Raw genomic sequence first — 19,607 nt, 5'->3', positions numbered from 1 at the left:
CCGATGACGGGTTTGAATTCACAGTCACATGACATCAGGGCTGGGTCACACCCTGAAAACGGACAGTACAGCGCTCTAGATGAAGGAGAGGAAGGATATGTTGTTTAGTCTCAGTGGGAGATCAGATGTTGCATGTGATGACACTGGTGATAGTAAAAAATGTCCTTCAGAGGGATGACAGAAAGCACTGGTGCTTTAAAAACATCTATTTTGGGTAGAGATGGGAATTGATAAGATTTTTTTAAACCCTTATCGATTCTGCTTATTGATCTGACTCCTTATCCATTCCCTTATCAATTCCTGTTCTGAATTTTCTTGGTACAAAAAGTAGCTTTACAGGTTTTCTGTGTCAACAACATTTAATTGAGTTTATACTGTAAGTGAATAAAATGTGATTGGTCCCTGAGTCTGGATATTTCTGGGCGTAATTAAACAGAAACAGGTAAAAAATTCATACAATGTAATGTTGATGTAATATATTAATAATTGAAGTAGGCCATCTAGTGTCTCAAAGTGGTTATAGCAATAGTTTAAGTTGTTTGGAACCTTTCCGTCAGCCATGAGCCTTTCATTAGCCTGTTAGCTTTGACATTTGAAATTCTCAGTATTTTTACAAAGAGTTGATGTGATATGTTTCTGAGATCCTGAAGCTGAAGTTATACTGACGTATGCTAACTGCTAGCATATCAATGCAGTTTCCCATATACGTTAGCATCAAGCTTGTGCTATTTTGTTATTTTAGTAAATAAGGTGATTTATACCATGTTGAATGTACTGAATAAGAATCTCCTGAGAAAGAGTGATGTACATTTCTTTATGAAGTCAGTTCTTCAGGAAAACTTCAAGCTGAAAATCCTGAATCAGAGTTTTCTTGGGAAACATTAGCTAACTGCTAAGCTAGCTGCAGCAGACTAGTCGAGGTAAGGCCCGGCGGCTCAGGCACAGTGTAAAGAATTGATAAGGGAATCGTTAAGCACAAAGGCTAACGATATCGATGGATTGAAACACTTCTTATCAATTCTCAACAGGAACCGGTTTTCGATTCCCATCCTTACTTTTGAGTAGAGATGACCACCTTGAAATGACACGGTACCAGCGCCTGGTGCGTAGCGAGCATTATTGGTACCAACAGTGGGGCTGGGTACCAAACTTTGGTTCTTTTATGGCACCAACTGAAAAGCTTCAGTAGTACGAAGTATCAGAACATACCTTGTCTTTTGGTGCCAAGTTTCGGTGCCCAAAGGGTGAATCACATGATCAAGGTCTGATAATGCATGCAGTTGTCAATGTATTTACTAGGGTTAGAACGATATGCTATTCTTGTCTAATACGACTTTTGGGGCGCCGATTTAATTTAAACCGCAATTCTTCGATAAGTACAATTTTTGTAATTTTTCGTTTTTTTAACACCAGACCATGTGAAAAAGTTAAATGATGATGAAAATGTCTACAGACTTTATCAGGGGCCATATTTTCCCATAAAATGCACATCACATGAGTCAGAGAGAAACAATTCGCCCTCTGCTGGAGAAAAGTGGTAACTTTTTTCCGAAAAAAAAAAGTTTTCTGACAAAGATTTCAGATTTTAATATTGCCAGACAGAAAAAACACGATGTATTTATTTTCATTTTTTTTCTCCCACCCCTCTAGCATCTTGTTAGTGGGGAAAAAAGTGACTAGCGATAAAGTTAGCATTTGCTACAGCCTTAAGAGATGTTGGCATGCAAATGAAATGTGCTTACACTTTTCTCTTTTGGGGTTTTTTGGCGGTCCCAACCCTGGATAGAGGTGGATTATTTTGACATTTTAAAGATTAAAAAAAAATCAGAAGAAAGTTCATTTACAGTTATAAAAATATTTAAGTTGCAGGGTATCACTTGGTAAGTTGGTAATTATTTGTTTGTTTTTGTTGTTTTTATAAGAAAACTGCTAAGGGTGTAAAAAATTGCAGCTAGAAAATAAGATTCAAGATTTGTACAGAAATGTGTAATGTAATCTAAAATTGGTGCCAAAAAGTATCACCAGGAACCAGTAGTAGCTTTTCTGACCAAAAATCATTTTTGAACCAGATTAAAACATGACTCGTGGTTTTCATTGCCTCTGCAGCCTGCCTCAAGTGGTCGCTTGGAGAACTGCAGTTACTCCTCTACTCTGCATCATATTTCCCCATCACCTGCTTTATCCACAGAAACACAAAAATGATTTTAAAGATTTAAGATTTAACTGAGCTCAAAAACTCAAACAAGGCAAATCCTCTCTTTGAACACGCTCCAAACAGGAGATCAAAATGAAAAGCTGACGGGAAAAGTCAGATTGGTTAATTGGTAATCGCTCATTGATCTTTTTCTCATCAATCGCCGCTCACAGATCAAAAAAGAAACCTTGGATGGATCGCTGTTTTGCGTGTATGAGAGTGTCTGACTCCGTCTTCTGATTGGCCAGAAGAGGAGTAAAGGCCAGAGAGCCTGATCATATAGACACAGGTGGTGTGAGACCGCGGCACGCCGTCTGATGTGCGGCGGAGTGACAGCTACCAGTCGAGCCGGGTCGACTCAGCCCATCAGCATCTCCGCCTGCTCCAACTTTCCTCTTTGTCACCATCCGTTCAGAGGAGCGGCGGAGGCGGGGTGTCGCCGTAAACCGACATGTGCTGATTCGCTTGAGTTGATATTTATCCCGGTTTGAGGAGCCTTGTTAGGCTGTCATCTGACAGCGATTCTTCAGTTTGGGGACTTATTCAAATGAAAGAGGAAGCTCCCGTGGGGATGGATTGTGTATGAGCTGAGAAACTGGAAATATTGGAAGCACCTAGCGCAGTCAAACATCACTCAAACGAGCAGGAGAGTGATGTGTCACTGTGGATAATGAGTGATGACTGTGGGGGATTCTCTGTTTTCAGTAAGCACACAACTCAGCGTTTCATGTATTCCTTCACTCAGGGCTCTGAAAGTAGCCTAAGCACAGCTAAATCTACAGTATCCGATTTCTTTTCATATCATCTCTCTGAGAAGCCCCCAAAATCCATCCTTTATGCCGTATACCAAGACCGCTCTTCAATTTAATTCCCCATCTGTGGCCAGCTTGAAATATGATCCAAGAAATGAGATCCGTGACCCTGAATACAGAGCGTGGAGCGGCGCGGGGAGCAGGATGGAGACATGGCCTGATTCTGTGGCTAAGTGGCGTGCCGTGGTGGGGGGAAGAGGCTTGGATCCCCTCCCCAAGTGGCATGGCTAAATATTTGCCCTCATCCACTTGGCTGTCTAGACACATCCACTCAGCCCCCTCCCCGTCACTCCTCTGTTCTGCTCAGACACGGCGAGAGCTGGCACGGTCAGCCAGGCAGGGCGCCAAAGCCAAGACAAAAAGTTTCTCCTCGCTGCCAGAGGTCAGGGAAGTTCAACTACCTGGAAAGGACGGGCTTTGCATTTTTAAAACCTCAGGGTCGACATTTGGGGAGTCACATGCGCGCGGAGCGTGAGGGACGGGCGGAGAGAAACGCTGTCAAACGGTCTTTGTGCTTCCCGATGATTTGGAGACAGAAACCCTCAGAACTCGACGAGGAGTCTCTGCGGACGCTCCTGAGTCAGTGTTCCATATTCATAACCTTTTTCCACACTCGCATGGCGGGCTTTTAATTGCCTGCAATTCAGACTAAAAAGCTGGATGAGCGGAGTGAGCGCGGCGAGCCTCCTGAGAGGGCGAGGTGGGAAGTCCAGCTCCTGAACACTTAACCTGATAAACGCATAACTACTTATAGGAGCCTTCATTACACATAACCAGATTATTCCCCACGCTAGCAGCAGCTCACGCTTCCTCTCTCCTCTGAAGGAGCGTGCAGTCGGTGGGCTCTGCCACGCAGGGTGAAACACCAACAGCTCAGCGCAGATCCTCCAATCAGAGAGGAGAGACATTTCATTTAATGACTGAAATCTGCTCATTAGACAGAAACATGCAGCTCAGACACAGGTCAACAATCTGATCACTTCAGATTTAGAAGAAAAGTGTTGAACATTATTCCCGACAGCTTTTATTCAACTGTTCAGTTAGAGATGAAGCCTGAGCCGTTCTTAAATTATTACTCTGAGCTGATGTTAGCGAGACAGATCTGATGTTAAGCATGCTTAGGGTGATATGATGATCTCAGATCAATCAATCCTTATTTATAAAGCGCCAAATCATAACAAACCTTATCTCAATTAGGTACTTTTATAGGTACCGACCAAATTATGCCAAAAGTACCAGGAACCGATTCACGTAAAACCAAAAGGTACCATGTTTAGGTACCTAAATGCATCCTTGTGACTGTGAGGGAGTGGGAGAGTAGGCGATTATCCATGTTGGACATGAACACAGCATTGCAAGGTTATACAATGAAGAATGAAGCTAAAAACTTTTTATGTCTTAATATTGAACAAATTGATATTTTTACCACATAAACACCAAAAAAGTATCAAAAATTGGTACCGTTGAGTACCTGTACCGATTGCCAGGTACCGGGCATCGGTACTGTATCGTTTCAAAAGTGAAAGGTACCCATCCCTCATCTCAACACACTTTCCAAAGAGCATCAAAGGTCTAGATCTGTTAATGTTGATAAAAGATTTTATTAGCAAAATCCCAACATCAAGACAAGATAACGAGTCTTAGCTCATATTAACCCACCAGGAGTCTGGATGGGTACCGTTCACATTTGAAATAATACAATACTGATGTCGACTTCTGAACGTGACGCGCAGCCTCGTTTCTAACTTCTAATAACTAATGAAAACTAAACTTTAAAAAAAATAGGACTTGAATACAAGGCGGCTAAATAATATCTTCAAATCACCACAACAATCAGACGTGAGAAACATTTCTACCAGGTGTATTAATTTTTTAAAGTTTGATCACAGCCCATCTGGAATGACTGGGTAGATGGATTTTTTGACCTACACTGCAGCCAGCCACCAGGGGGAGCACTTTTTGTGTCAACCTCACTTCGAGTGGAGCAAGAAGACGTCTATTTTTTTAACAGCGTATGTTTGGAACTGGTTTGGGTTCTCCCAAAGCGACACAACACAAACAACAGTCGTTTGTAAAGTTTGAAACGAGAAAGTTCGTACTCCTGACGGATACACAACCAACCTTTTTAACCACAAGAAGAGACAACACTCAAAACAAAACGCCCAGGAGACCAGCAGCAGACCAGACCGTCATCCACGCAGCCAGAACAAACAAGTTGACAAACAAGTATGACACAAGAAGTCAGCGCTGTAAAGATGAGACTGAAGCAGGAACGTTTGACTTTAAAAGATGTGGTCCTAACATGGCTAAAAATCTGTGAGCTGAAACTAAACAACGGCTGTATTTTCATTTTTACAGTGAACAAACAGATTCTGCTCAGATTTTTGTGGTTCCTCTGTATTACATTGAACTTTAAGTGCTAAGCAGTGACTTAAGTTTCATTTTCGTTTTGATTTTTCTCATTATTTGGTATGTTGATGTTTTTTTAACACCTGAAAGTTAAATATTTTGCTCAGCTTTAAATGAAAATTGTCTGAATTTTTTATTTGATAGGAGAGTTGTTTAAAACTTGATTTTCTTGATTTTTGGTTTTGTTTATTGTACTTTTTTAATATTTATTGGATTTAAAAAACACGAGTGTGCTTCCTCAAAAAACAAGCTGAAGCCACTAAACTGATACCCTGCCTTATAAGCTAGCCGTGCTCAAGTTGATTTTTATTTTGATTCAAGCAAAAAAAAAAAAAAAAAAGACTGCGACTAAAACTAAAAACTGAACGTTAATTAGTCAACATTTTGTTTGATTTTAATTTTACTTGCCGCAAGTTTGCTAAGTTGTTTACCTAAATTAAAAAAAGTGGTCGAACAATTTCAACCTAAACGGTCTTTAATCCTTTTCCATTTTAATTTTTAGTTTCAAAAAGGTAAATTGTTTTTAATACTGATACATAAAAAGCAGAGTAGTCTGAATATTATAGATTAAAAAAAAGTGATTAATTTGTGATTTTGCAAAAATAAAAATCGAGATAAGTTTTTTTTCATACCCCCTGCCCCTAAAGCACGCGTAATTAAAACTGCACTGTTTGATAACAGTAATTATCTTAAAAACGATGGTAAAATAAATAAAACCTATCACTTAACAGTTATTTATAAAGCCACAGCGATTATTGGATGTTCAACCACCCAGCGTGTCTGACATCATCTATCATTCGCTCTCAGAGATAATCAGACCTAAATGGTTCTTCCAATTAAATTAGATGGGCTTTCACATTTGATTTCAACACTAATCACCAACAATGTGAGAGATCTAACTGAGACGTCTCCGAGTTAATGCACAACAAGGAAATCGTTCACTTGACGGCTCAAAGTATAGGTGGTCCAATCAGAAAACGTCGTCCGATCGCTTCAGCAGCGTTTTAAACCTTTGGCGTGGAGCAGGTCGAGGAGGAAGATGAGGAAACATGCCTGCTACATATGCTGCTCTTCATCGCCCTGTGCTTCCTGCTCGTCCGGGCTCTGGTTGGATCCTGTCACATTAACGCTGGGGTAGAGGAGATGTTGACATAGAGAGGACATTGCACATCGAGGCTGTAGGGCTTTTCTGAGGCTGGTGGCATTGGGACATGAAGACAAGTGTGTATTTGTGTGTGTGCAGAAGGAGACTGCTGCCTTTGGAGCGGAGCATGTGGATGCCCACCCACTCAGTCGCCTCGCGGCCCTCGTCATTTCGCATCAATCCACAGCCCCTCAATATAAATAGGACAGGCGTCCTAAAGCGATGCAGAGCTAAGAGAGGCGACGGCATTATGCATGGACCCACGGCCCTCATGGTGAAATACGACTCAGGCAGCCGTCAGAGGAGCAGTTTCACTCTAACTTGCAAAACATTTTGTTAACAGGGCGCTTTGCCGGCACTTAGCTTACATAACATTAATGCACCTTGTAATTGTGAAGTGCCAAGAATAATACGAAGAGAAATGAAATGGCAGCTTTGGAAGCTTGTTGAATGTCAGGTTTGGATTGTGAAAAAATATCTGTTGATTTCACCGAGCAGGATTCCTGCTGCTATTAGACTGAGATCTCTGCTGGATGCAACAGTCTCAAAATTCTTTACTGACTTACTTACAGCAAATTACTCATAAAAAAAAAATAAAGTAATAAGTTAAAGTTAGTTGCCCCCCCCCCCCCCCCCCCCCAAAAAAAAAAAAAAAAAAAAAAAAAACTGAATTAGTAACTCAATAACTCCTTCATCAATGTAATTAGTTACTAGTGAAAGTTATTCTTGCGTCACTTCGTAAAAAAAACCTTCAATTTTGCTAAAGAAGTCAGTTTTTGAGCAGGTTTTGCTCTGGGACAAAATGTTCATGTTTGTTTTGGCTTATTTTATCTATGATATTGAAGTGGCGTCTATTTACTTCTATCCTGAAAACGCCGGTTTTAACCACACAGACCACTTGGCACTCAGTCATATTGAATCTGCAGCTCCTGTTCTTCTTCTGATACAACACTTACGATTCAAGGCTGAAGGCTTCGTGCAGACAAATGATATCATTTTTGCACCTTTTCATGTGGAAAATTTCTGCGCCATACACTTGAAAATTTCTAACCTACCGTACGGAGATGTGTGGACCAGACGCTAGAAGAACAGGATCTCCTAGTGGTCAAAGTACAAAAATGCAGGCATCCACAAGCACTTCAGCTTCGGTTCGTCTCAGCACGCATTGACTAATCCCGGGACAGATCCCCAAATAACCGAGACAAACCGTCCCACTTTTTGGGACCCTTCCATAGGGGTGCCAGATGAAACCGATCCCATCTCGGAAGGTGGAGTTAGAACACTGCAGACCAAAACAAAGCTTGATTGTTCTTTGTAACAAAGAGACACATGCCAATCACAAAGAGGACGAATTGCTGGATGTCTTCCATCGTTGCTCTTTGTTTACTGTGTCACATTTTTCTTCTTTGTTGGATTTATAAGCGGGGTACACTGTGTTGCACTGCTATGGTGTCACAGAATTATGTTACTGATGCAGCTATCAACATCCAGCTCACACACCTCCTACCACAAGGGGGCAGGGTTGGCTGTGGAAACACAAACAGGATCAAGCTTAGCCGATCCAACCCGTACCAAAGTGTGTACCAAGTGGGCTTAAGGGTGGATTCACAGTGGAGTGGTGGAGTCCTGTAAGAACACAAATGCCCTAACAACCGACACAACTGACTCATAACTGTGGCCCACACTGTAGTGATTAGAGGTAGACTAATATCGGCCGGCCGATATATCGGCCGGCCGATATTTGGACATTTGTCTCTATCGGCCATCGGCCGTATTTTCTTTTAAAAAGCCGATTTTTGATCCGTTGTATAAAATGACACAATTTTTTATCAGGCACAAAAAAGATGAGCACCTCAAACTTGTGGAACCACTTGGACACATTACATACTTTTGTTCAAATTATATTAATAAGTTTAAATTTCTTTTTTGACATTTTAAGAAGAGTGTGAATGTTTACTACTGCTTGTTACATTGTGTGTTTACTCAGACAAAATATTTAATTGTTTTGAAAGCTGAATAAATGTTCAGAGGACTGGACACGACTTGTTGTAATAGATTTCTTTTAGTTGCTTAGAAATTGCTGCGTTTCACAAAAATGTGATAAATATATATTTATTCAACAATCGGCCTGAATATCAAATTGGAAAAATCAGCTATGCATATCGGCATCGGCTGCCCAAATTTGGAAAGCATCGGCATCGGCCCCCAAAAAACCCATATCGTTCAACTTCTAGTAGTGATGGGAGCAGTAGTAGTCAAAACAGTAGAAGAAGAAGGAGTAGAAGAATCAACCACAGCAGCAGAAGAAGAGAAGACCAAAGAACTGAGGAAAATGAGTCCTTAATGCAGTCGGGGCTCTTAAAAACGACATATGTTGATCATTTAGCACACACTGGTACATGCGCCATAAATGCTGTAATGCTAATTAGCCACACACGTTGTTGATGCTCCATGAAGACAAGGAAACTCCCCACCTTCCGGGTACCATTTCTGACCAATGAGAGAAAAAATAACTGCACCTGGTGTTTGTTTACAACTTTGGAGAGCAACAAACTTTTGCCTTGTGACAACCGCTACAATTGTATAATTTTTGCCCCTGAATTGTAACAAAGGAAACAAGCCACGGGTGTGAATACACCCTAAGACTCCTCACAAAGAGATGACCGTGATAACCGAGTGTCAAATGATTCATGGCATGAAGTTGCGTCTACTCTCAGCAGAGGAGAAGAATCGGTTCAAAGTCAGGAAAAATCTCTGGGACAGATATCTAAATGTGTTGTAAACAAAGACAAACTTCTGCGACTCTCGTTTAGTACTCTGGTAGACGTAACCCCATCTAATATTTTTTCAAGTCGGCTTCTTGTGCCTCACATTCAAACCTGGAAAAATGTCCAAAGACGCTGCATGAGATCGTCTCTGACTGAGGTTACACAGACGCTCACAGGTAGCTGTGTGATATCTGTTACTGAAAAGTTGACTTTAGCATCAGCTCTTTGTTAAAGACGATAACATTTGAAATATTAATTAATTAGATCACCTGTTACTGTAAAAAGTTAACATGATTGCACTTGAATCTGTCCTGTTTTAAACCCGTCACCAGGAGGTAACCGCTGCGTCACCAGATGACTGTGCTTTCAAACTCTGAGGATGTTTAATAAAAGTTTGAATCTCAGCCGCAGAACAAACAAACGGAGCTGGAGACGAGCTGCAAGGAGCTGAAGGTGGTGCACTAAAATAGAGAGTACAGTTCTGCACGGTAGCTTCCCGCGGTGTCACAGAAGCTTCACACTTCATTACTGCAAGGCCAGCGACGTGTGAAGCCATTATGTGGGAGCAGTGAGGAGGGGAAGGCGTGTGTGTTTGCACACGTGTACTCGGGGTAAACAGGGTGTTGGGTGAATGAGATGTGCAACCAATAACCCCCTTTACACACACATACACACACACACACACACACACCATGCTCAAAGTGCTTTCTGGAAGCAGGATCAAGCCATTCACATGGAAACATCGTCTAATATATTCCAACAGCTGGGAGGTGTTGTCTGCTGTCCCCGTGTCAAATGAAAGAGGACGAACAAACAGCTGGCGGGACATTTCTTTGCTCCGCGGCTCTGCTTACAACTACACTTTAACAAATGGAGTCTGATGCACATGCATGGAGCGATTTGCTATGAATCACACACTAAATAAGCTCCAAACGACTGTCAGGCAGCTAAATCCAAGACTCAGCTGTATCTCCTGACTCCACCTCAGAGAGGAGCATGTGAATGTGTGTCCTCTACCTCCACCCAGAGGCCAAACGGGGAATCAAACACTCGCTTGAGCTGCTTTTGATGGAGGCACATCTGTATTTAATCCGCGCCTTCGTTTGCACACAGAGTCCTCGGAGAGGCAGAAGTTGATATTACAACAATGCTTCCTCAACTACTTTATCTCCTTCTCTCTGATCCTCTGTACCCTGGTTACAAAAAACTGTGGAAGAGCTCTTTCTGTTCCTGATGTGCTGAAATTTATACTTTATTTTCACATGTTTTTAATATGATCGCGCTCAGCCAGCGACATTTCTCTGCCAGCTACCCACTGAATCCAAAAAGTGGGCTCTGACTCATAATCATGAAATCAGCATTTTAATTAGAGCACTCGTGCCTCGCGCCCAAAGCCTTCCAGTGAGTGCACAAGTACTTCTGTAAACTGTGATACCATTGAACATTAATTTTCAATCAAAACTTTCAGATTTGTGGCAATTTCCCAGGGGACTGGCTCGGCTGCCAATGCCCGAGCATTTAGCTTAGCGCCGACTGAAATTTTTGGCAGCTGAAACTGTTTCAACAGGCCAGGATAAGAGAATGACAAAGTTATCACAGCTATTTTCATCAAATGGCCAGATGACAAGACCCGTGCTGCTCACAAACAGGTGTTAGGCCTAAAGGTGCAGTTCACAAACTTCTCAGATTGACAAGAAAAGCGCTATTCTCAGCATCGGGAAGGTGACCGAAGGTGACCGTCAAATCCAAGGGGACTGGGAGAAACAAAATATACACTGTAAAACTGAAATATTATCAAGTGTTTTGTCTTATTTTTAGTAGAAAATGTCTTTTAAGACTTAATCTGAGCAACATTCACCAGAAAAATGACTTATTTCTAGTTATTTAAAGACAAAATGAGGTCTGTATTGCTGATTTTTTCTGGTTGTTTGAATCAACTCACTTCATTCTGACTTTAAATAACTTAAAACAAGACATTTTTCTGGACCAATAAGTTGAATGTGGCTTATATCAAGTGTGATAAGACCATTTTTACTTAGAATAAGACAAAAACACCTGATAAGTCCGCAGAATTTTAAAGAGGCTTAAATCAGAAATGGTCCAAAACAGGTTCTAGTTCAGGTCTACATTCATTTCTTTAAAAGACAAGATGAGATAATATAATATCCGATATAATAAGATAAGATACGATCCAATTTTATAATTCTGAGGGAAATTTTGTCGCCACAGTAAAAAAAAAAAGAAAATTAGTGAAGGTAAATTACAAAAATGCAAACTGTCAGTAAGTGAATAAAGAATAAGATTAGAAAATAAAATAAAAAAACACAAGACCTAGTGTCTATTTTGAAAATACAAAATGTCGAAGTGGAAACTCTGTATAATTAAAAAGGAATAGTGAAGATTACAAGATGAGTTAATGACAGCGGAAAAACAAGTAAAAAAGTTGGATATTGATGAAGATACACCACAATGAACTACTGCATTTAAGTCATTGCACAAGTGTAAACAATCACACAAATTAAGCTCATACATAAATAACCTGTAGTATGTAAGAGGTGTGAAAAAATATCGATACAGCAATTTATCTCTGATACAATATCAATATTTCAACTCTGAGTATCAATATTTAAAGTGAAAATAAAAATTAACATTTTGGAAGAGTTGGAAGTAATTATCACTTCTTCATCTCCAGTATGGTAGATGGTGCTGAAGATCTACTCCACCCATAGGCTGTATTTTTGGGTCAGTTGGTTTAAAACCACTTTAAGTTTCATTTTTACAGTGTAGTAGACTGATAAAATCATAATAATTTTAACTTTTTTTACACAATATCACGTTTTTTTTATGAAAAACATTTACACCAGAGGTCGCCAAACAGTCGATCGCGATCGACTGGTCGATCTTTGAAGCTTCCCAGGTAGATCTTGAAAAATAATAGAAAAATTGTCACCATTTATCTTATCTAACTTCCTTCTCTACTTTAAGAACTATGAAAAACTATAATTGTATAGATATTAAATCCCAGTTTATGGTGTTAGTATAAAACTGTATTATACATAATGTGCGTCAGCTAGTCTGTCATTTTAAAGCAGAGCTTTTGAGAAAAAATTGAAAAGATAAACCTTTGAACTACTACAAAAGGGACATTTAAAGCAGTAATGGCAAGAACACATTCCTTATTATTTAATTAATCAGCATATTAATTTGATAGACACACAGTCACATGCAGACAAATCAAAGAACAGGAGTCATCTTATTGTCAGCTACCCTACTGACTGTCTCTGACTGGCTGTTTGTCTCAGTAAGCCAGACTACAAGACCCTCACAGCCATCTCACTAACTTGTTTGTCTTTTATATGATGTTTTAAAGTGATGCTGCTTTGACATGTAACAGGTGGTAACTGCAGGTAACTGAATGGCACTGATTGAGAATTTATGAAACGTTAAAGTTCCATTTTCTCATATGTAAAAAGTTAAGTTGTCACATCCAAAGAGTTTCAGCGGGTAAGCAAAACAGCTTCTAACACTTAAATATGAGGGACTTGAGTCTAATTCATACATCTAGGCTTGTCAAAACTGGAAATATATAATGTGTTTTCCATTTTCCTCAAGTTACACCAACTGACCATGTCTTTCACACAATAAATTTTGGGATACTATTTTAATGTCACTGAATTTTAAGTGACTTGATGCACTTTATGTTTTCAAATTGAGTGTATGTTTGTATTTAACGTTCAGTCACTCAAACAACAATAAAATAGTATTTTGCTTTTTCAATCAAATTGTTGTAACTTAATTTGTTTCCTATCAGTGATGTGGACAAATAACCTATAAGGTATTGCTCACTGCATTGCATACTGTTCACAATTTAAGGCATTAATACTTTAAAACTGCAGCCTGTCATGAAGAGGGATATCAACCTTAGCCTTGATAGCTTAGGCTAGGGTTGATATTTAATGCGTCATGTAGCAATTAGGAGCAATTAGGAGCAATTCGGGAAAAGTAAATTTGCATGAAACGTAATTTCTATCGTAAAACCTCAATGGGGAAGTTCAGTGACTGTATTTACTTTTTTAATAAGGTGGTAAAGATGTTATCGTGATTTATTAGCCTTACCTGGATGGACACTTCACCTTTACATTGGGAAACTCGCCCACTCAAACGCACGCGCCTCTTTTTCCACAGGCACAGGAAGGACAGCCGCTCACAACCGAAGGACCCCGAAGGGCCAAGATGGCTGCGCCCGCAGCGGACACCGGGGAGTTTGAAACCTGGTTAAATGATCGACTGGACGCCCTAGAAGTGGACCGAGAGGTGTACGGGGCGTATATTTTAGGAGTGCTACAGGAAGAGGAGAGCGATGAGGAGAAAGAAGACGCGCTTCAGGGGATTTTATCCGCATTTCTGGTGAATATCTGAGGCGGCATGGCTCGCTCTGTTACTGAGGGCTCCTCTTTTTTTTTAAACCCTGTGTTGCTGTCAGTCTGGTCCTGGTCTGGTCTGGCAGGGTGTAGTCTCAGCTGTCATAATTGTAGCTCAACGATGTTAAATTCAGCAACAGCTTGTGTCCAGACTCCAGAGGCAGAGAGCAGCGCTGCTGTCACTCATCAGACCAAATCCCTTTTAATTATTTATGACTTTCACCTGGATGTGATCTGATCTGCTCCAGAGGGAACTGAACGATTTGAAATTAAACGAGAATACAACTATTTGCTTCTTGATTAAATCGGCTACGAAAAACAAGTATAACTCTTAAAGACATTTGTATGTTTTTACAATTGGCATACTGTTTATGAGTCTCCTGTTGTAAACTAATCAGATGGGCGTGTTGTTGTTCTTGGACTGGTCATGAAATCACCTAACCCTATATTTAAATTCAAAATAAGCTTTATTGGCATGAAAGTTATTAAAAAAAAAGTTGCCAAAGCCACACTGCAAAAAAAATACTAAATTTGAGCCACATTCACCTGACCAGTCAAGAAAAATGTTTCGTTTTAAATTATTTTAAGCCACAAAAATGAGATTTACCAAAGGAACAAGAAAGGTTTCTTGTATTAAGACATTATACCAGTTTCAAGCTATTTTTTTAGCTAATTTTTCGTGTTCCATAGGCAGATTTTTTATTTACTTGTTACAACTATTCAGACCTCATTTTTATCTTTTAACATCTTAAATTAAGACATTATTCTAGACTGTTAAGGTGAATGGCTTATATCAAGTCTAATTAGACAACTTTTTTGTAAAATAAGACATAAACACTTGATAAGATTTCAGTTTTTTGCAGTGCAGTGCACAAAAAGTGGATTAAGAAAACTTTTCAACAAGCAAACACATATTAAAAACAAAAAAAGTATTAATATCAGTCAAAAATAAACTAAAAAATAAAATTAAAACAAAAAATGAATTAACAATGATCTATATTTACATGGATATTGTTTTTTTTTGGTACCTAATAACAGATTTTTAACTGTTTTTTTACAGCAGCCTGTCTAACTCTGTTACCAGCCCTCACACATTGGGCTGACAGCTGAACAGTCAAGCTAAATTTTTAAATTTGGGGAAAAACCTGTCTCTAATATTTGTTTAAGTTGAATAAGTGATGAGGAAATGGATCTTATTTTCTGTACCGACCAGTTTTAACAGCCAGTTTATGATCAGACAGTCTGTGTTTCGTGAGTGTCTGTCTCTTTAAGGGCTCTTTAATTACTGTTCAATAATCTGCCAATTTAAATTCTCTTTTTAATCAGTAATAACATTCTAATTTGTGGATGGATTAAGTTTCCAGCTTCCACTGATGGTAATATTTGTCATTATTTGGCTCTAATTTCAGTCATTGGGAGTTGGTGTTGACTTCAGATCTCATTTCCTGTAGTGTTGTGTTTTCCTCTGGGCTCACAGAGTACTGCTGTTGATGAATGAGTGTTAACAGAATTTTTATTTGAATCTTTAAAAAAAACAAAGTTCATATGGAAAAAAACTGATTTATTTCTTCCCTGTTATTGTCACATGTGTGCAGGATGAAGACACGGTGGCAGACACCTGCAGACAGATCATCAAACGGTGGACGGAGCACTGCACCCAACTGGCAGCCAAAAAAGATGCAGACGGTATTTCTTTTTCGTTGAGTCACTTATTTTACTGACACGAACAATAGATGCATCTCTGAGGAGAAAATGAGAGAAACATAAACAACAGTGAAGCTGACAGAGAGTCAGCCGGCTCATCAACTCATTTAAATCCTGATTAAATAGCAAAGACAGCTTGCTCCGGAGTCGCTGTCAGCACCAGGTAAACAGAGAGTCTGGATCTTTGAGTTTTGAGATGTTTGCTCTAAGTTTGGGGCAGAGTGCAAGATTTTTCTGCTTACTTCAGAAATCAACATCTTCTCCTCATATGGAGCTTTCCTAACCGCAAAAACTTTTTGTGATCTGTTCAAGTTTCCTCCTGGTGTTTTGTCAGTGTTTCCACAGGAAAGTTTGTGAGGCTGTTTACTGTGTACATAACCATAAGGATGTGTAGACAGTCTGGATCCTCGAGCTCAGACGGGAATCCGTGTGAATCCTTCTGTTAACGTATATTCATAAGGAGGGAGGGAAGTTTGTTCTCCTACAGCGAGTTGACATAAGAAAAACTATTTTTATCACTGTTTGGATTTCTTCTGTTTTTCTGTTTCTGCAGCTGAGGTTCAGGCCATCGCCAGCATGATCGAAAAACAGGCTCAGATTGTGGTGAAACACAAAGAGGTGTCCGAGGAGTCCAAGAAGAGGAAAGAAGCTCTCCTCGCTCAATACGCTAACGTCACAGACGAAGAGGAATATCCTTCATTTAGCAGCGTTTCCTGTCACTGAGTTTGTCTCTGAACAGGCAGGTTGTTGTTGTTGTAATGATCTTTATATTCAGAAAAATCCTAAAGATACAGAAGCGTATTGCATTCACTTGAAGAAAAAAAAACTCAGGTTTTTCAGAGTAATTTATCTTTTAGTTTGTTTTTTTGTGGTAATTAATTTTGTTTTTCTGATTAATATATATATATATATATAGATTTTTTTTGTTATAATTATTGTATTGGTTTGTTTTTTGTTATAATTATTTCTGTTTTTATGAGTAATTTTTTTGTGGTAATTAATTTTGTTTTTCCGATTAATATTCTTTATTGGTTTATTTTTGTTATAATTATTTCTGTTTTTATGAGTAATTTTTTGTGGTAATTAATTTTATTTTTCTGATTAATATTTTTTTATTGCTTTGTTTTTGTTATAATTATTTCTGTTTTTATGAGTGATTGTTTTTGTTTTGTTTTCAGATTACTTTTTTCCTGTTTTTGGGAGTAATTTTTCCTGAAGTATCGAGATACTTCGAAATCCCGTGAGAACCTCCAACCTGCAGACGACTCTCGTGGATGTGTGGTGGCTCCTGTGTCCCGCACGGATCAGAGATCCTGTTCGGCACATATATGCCTTATCCTTAACTTTCTACCGGTCCGTACCGGGTCAATAAAGGTAAGGTATTAGCCACACACAGGGTATGAAACCCTTGTTATGTTTTCGACTCTATCCTTATATTTTGTATAAGCCTATTGTTCAATATAATACTTAAGGAATAGAAGAAGATGTGGCATTAAAAAAATGCATTGCTTCTACATTGGAAAGCCGGTAGAAAGTTAAGGATAAGGCATATTTGTGCCGAACAGGATCTCTGATCTGTGCGGGACACAGGAGCCACCACACATCCACGGGAGTCGTCTGCAGGTTGGAGGTTCTCACGGGATTTCTAAGTAGCTCAATACTTCCGGAAAAAAATACTCCGAAAAACAGCAAAAAGTAATCTGAAAACAGAAAAAAAGTACGCATAAAAACAGAAATAATTTTAACAAAAAAACAAATCAACAAAAAAATATTAATCAGAAAAACGAAATTAATTTTCACAAAAAAATTACTCATAAAATAGAAATAATTATAACAAAAATAAACCAATATAATAGTTATAACAAAAAACAAACCAATAAGAAATATTAATCAGAAAAACTAAATTAATTTTCACAAAAAAACAAACCGAAGAATAAATTACTCTGAAAAACCTGAGTTTTTTTTTTCTTCAAGTGAATGCAATACGCTTCCGTATAAAGATGTCTGTTCTGTCCTTGACTAAGACACTGAAGCTGAAGAGGAAGAGCCAACGAGTGGAAATAACTTTCCTACAAATGAGAAATGTATCCTTTCCTGAGTCGTTTAGTGCTGAAAGCTGTTTCAAACTATCTGTCATGTTGTATTTAAGCAGAGCGCAGTACTTTCACTTGTCCTTTACTCGTGTGTCAGCGCTCTTTAAAAACACCAACGTGGAGGAGGTGCTGAACAGACAGAAGCAGAAGCGGGATCAGGCTCGAGAAGACGCTCAGAAGAAGAAAGAGATGGACAAGATGCAGAGAGAGAAGGACAAACTGGCCAAACAGGACAGGAAAGAGAAGGAGAAGAAGCGCACACAGAAAGGTGAACGCAAGAGATAAAAGCAAGAGAAAGGACACTTCGTACGTGACGAAAAACAAAAAAGATCAACAGCCGAACCTCTCTTCATCCTATCCTCACTCGCTCATCATCGTCTGACCCTTTTTATCAGTTTCCTGCTGAAACCTCTTCTTATAAAACCTGAAAATATGATGCTCTAGTTTCTAGTGCAGGCTCTGAATTCTGATCTTTCTGTGACACTTGCATGAGCAGATGATTTAAGATTTTGGTAAGACTGTAAAGTCAGTCATATTGATTGAAATGTTTTTGTCAGGAAGTGTGAACATGCTTCGACCGCAGTTAACAAATCAAATTTTATTCACAGCTGAAACAAAAACTGAAGGTTGAGAGGTTATAAAAATCACGTCAGGAGTTCATCCTTTATTTTTTGTTTTGTTTTGTTTTGTTTTGTTGGAAAAAAAAAAAAAAGATCTGACTGAGAGAACAAAGAAGTTGAACCTGAATTATACCTCAAACTACATAAACTCTAATTTGACTGTTTATGGTGAGATTCATCATCTTTTTAAACCAATAAAGAAACATTTTCAGCAACTTGGATCGCTTTATTTCCACTTTTTCTGTCACAGAACAAGTATCGAGAACACAACATGAACTTTACAATGAGGGAATCAGCAGTTCATTTGTTCAACGTGAAGGCAGAAGTGATGGGTTAAAGCTTTGGCCTCTTGGCGACAAACTGTCCCACTGATACAAATCAAACTGTAACTCCAGCGCTAAAATAATCAGGTGGTAGGTGTTAATAATTTAAAATTAAAATGCTCGGCTTAAAGCTCAAACTGATGCAAACTTGTGGATAAAACAGAAGCCATCAACTCATAAACACATGAGAAATACACACATCAGAAGTAAATGAACTTTCCAGAACCGTTTTATAATTTATCTCATATTCGATCCCAATTCAGAGCAAGTCTTCAGAGACCGTTTCAATTTAAAACACTGAACTTGTGATAATTTAGGTATTAGAATCAGCAGAGTATGAAATAAAAGGCTAAATTTCACATAATAAGATTTGTTTCACAGCGTATTATGTTAGATAAGAAAAACTGAACCCACAGAAGGAAACTGGAACGTTTAGAGACACAGGCGTGTTGTTTTTAAGTTGTTCTTGAATCAGCTGCTGTTTTTATAATTACCTTTGACTACTCAAACATTAAACAAGAAGAATGCATCTTCATAAATAGTTTTCTTAAATACAACGATTGTTAAACTCAGGGTTTTTTAGAACAAACACTAATTGTATGAGATTAAGTTAAGAGACAGCTGGATAAGTTATTTCATGCAGATAAAACAAATTACAGTGAGAGTTTCTGAGTGCAGCCGTCATTAAGCTTCGAGGGGCGTGTTAAGTATTCTGCAGTGATCGCAGAGCTGCAGGTAAAACGTTTCAGGTAGGTGATACAGAAAGATCATCTGTTTGACACACGTGTGTAAAGCATCAGATCTGCAGCTCACACTTCCTGCCTCTCCAGGCAGAAAAAGGAGTAACCCCCAAAAGGAGAGGGGCTCCTCCTGGCAGCATGCTGCTCCGGCTCCTGCCTCCTGCCAGGTTTGGGGAGAGTCCTCTGGAGGGCGCACCACAGGGCCGTGCGGAGTTTCCTTGTGGTGGCAGCGAGGTCTTTGAGAGCAAAAGCCATCAGCAGGGTGTCTGAAACAAGGGGAACAGGAGGAACAGGAGCGTGTCAGTGCCAGCAGAGTCAGAGAGACAGCGTGTGCCTACCTCTGTGTTTTACCTCTGTCCTTGGTGAAATGGGAGCTTTG

At 39.2% G+C, this 19,607-nt stretch overlaps 1 protein-coding gene across 2 annotated transcripts in view; it reads left to right on the top strand.

Annotated features, from left to right (window-relative positions):
* The window catches only part of ccdc43 (coiled-coil domain containing 43), an 88,559-nt gene extending 70,328 nt beyond the window's left edge, over nt 1-18,231 (top strand). The window contains exons 1-6 of one of the 2 annotated variants that reach the window (XM_074695861.1): nt 13,332-13,408; nt 13,513-13,734; nt 15,344-15,434; nt 16,006-16,141; nt 17,481-17,536; nt 17,643-18,231. In XM_074695861.1, coding sequence (XP_074551962.1) covers nt 13,340-13,408; nt 13,513-13,734; nt 15,344-15,434; nt 16,006-16,141; nt 17,481-17,536; nt 17,643-17,830 — 762 coding nt within the window. In that variant the 5' untranslated portion in view covers nt 13,332-13,339 and the 3' untranslated portion in view covers nt 17,831-18,231. Of the gene's footprint in view, nt 1-13,331; nt 13,409-13,512; nt 13,735-15,343; nt 15,435-16,005; nt 16,142-17,480; nt 17,537-17,642 lie in introns of those variants that run through there. The other variant, XM_074695862.1, reaches the window with a different exon arrangement.
* Nucleotides 18,232-19,607: the final 1,376 nt, after the last annotated feature.

Source organism: Halichoeres trimaculatus, unplaced genomic scaffold, assembly GCF_033239565.1.
Source record: "Halichoeres trimaculatus isolate MK-OKI-2021-1 unplaced genomic scaffold, fHalTri1.1 fHalTri1_scaffold_20, whole genome shotgun sequence".
Lineage (NCBI taxonomy): Eukaryota > Metazoa > Chordata > Actinopteri > Labriformes > Labridae > Halichoeres > Halichoeres trimaculatus.
Note: the sequence above shows the minus strand (reverse complement) of the source record. Positions and strands in the feature narration are given on the sequence as shown.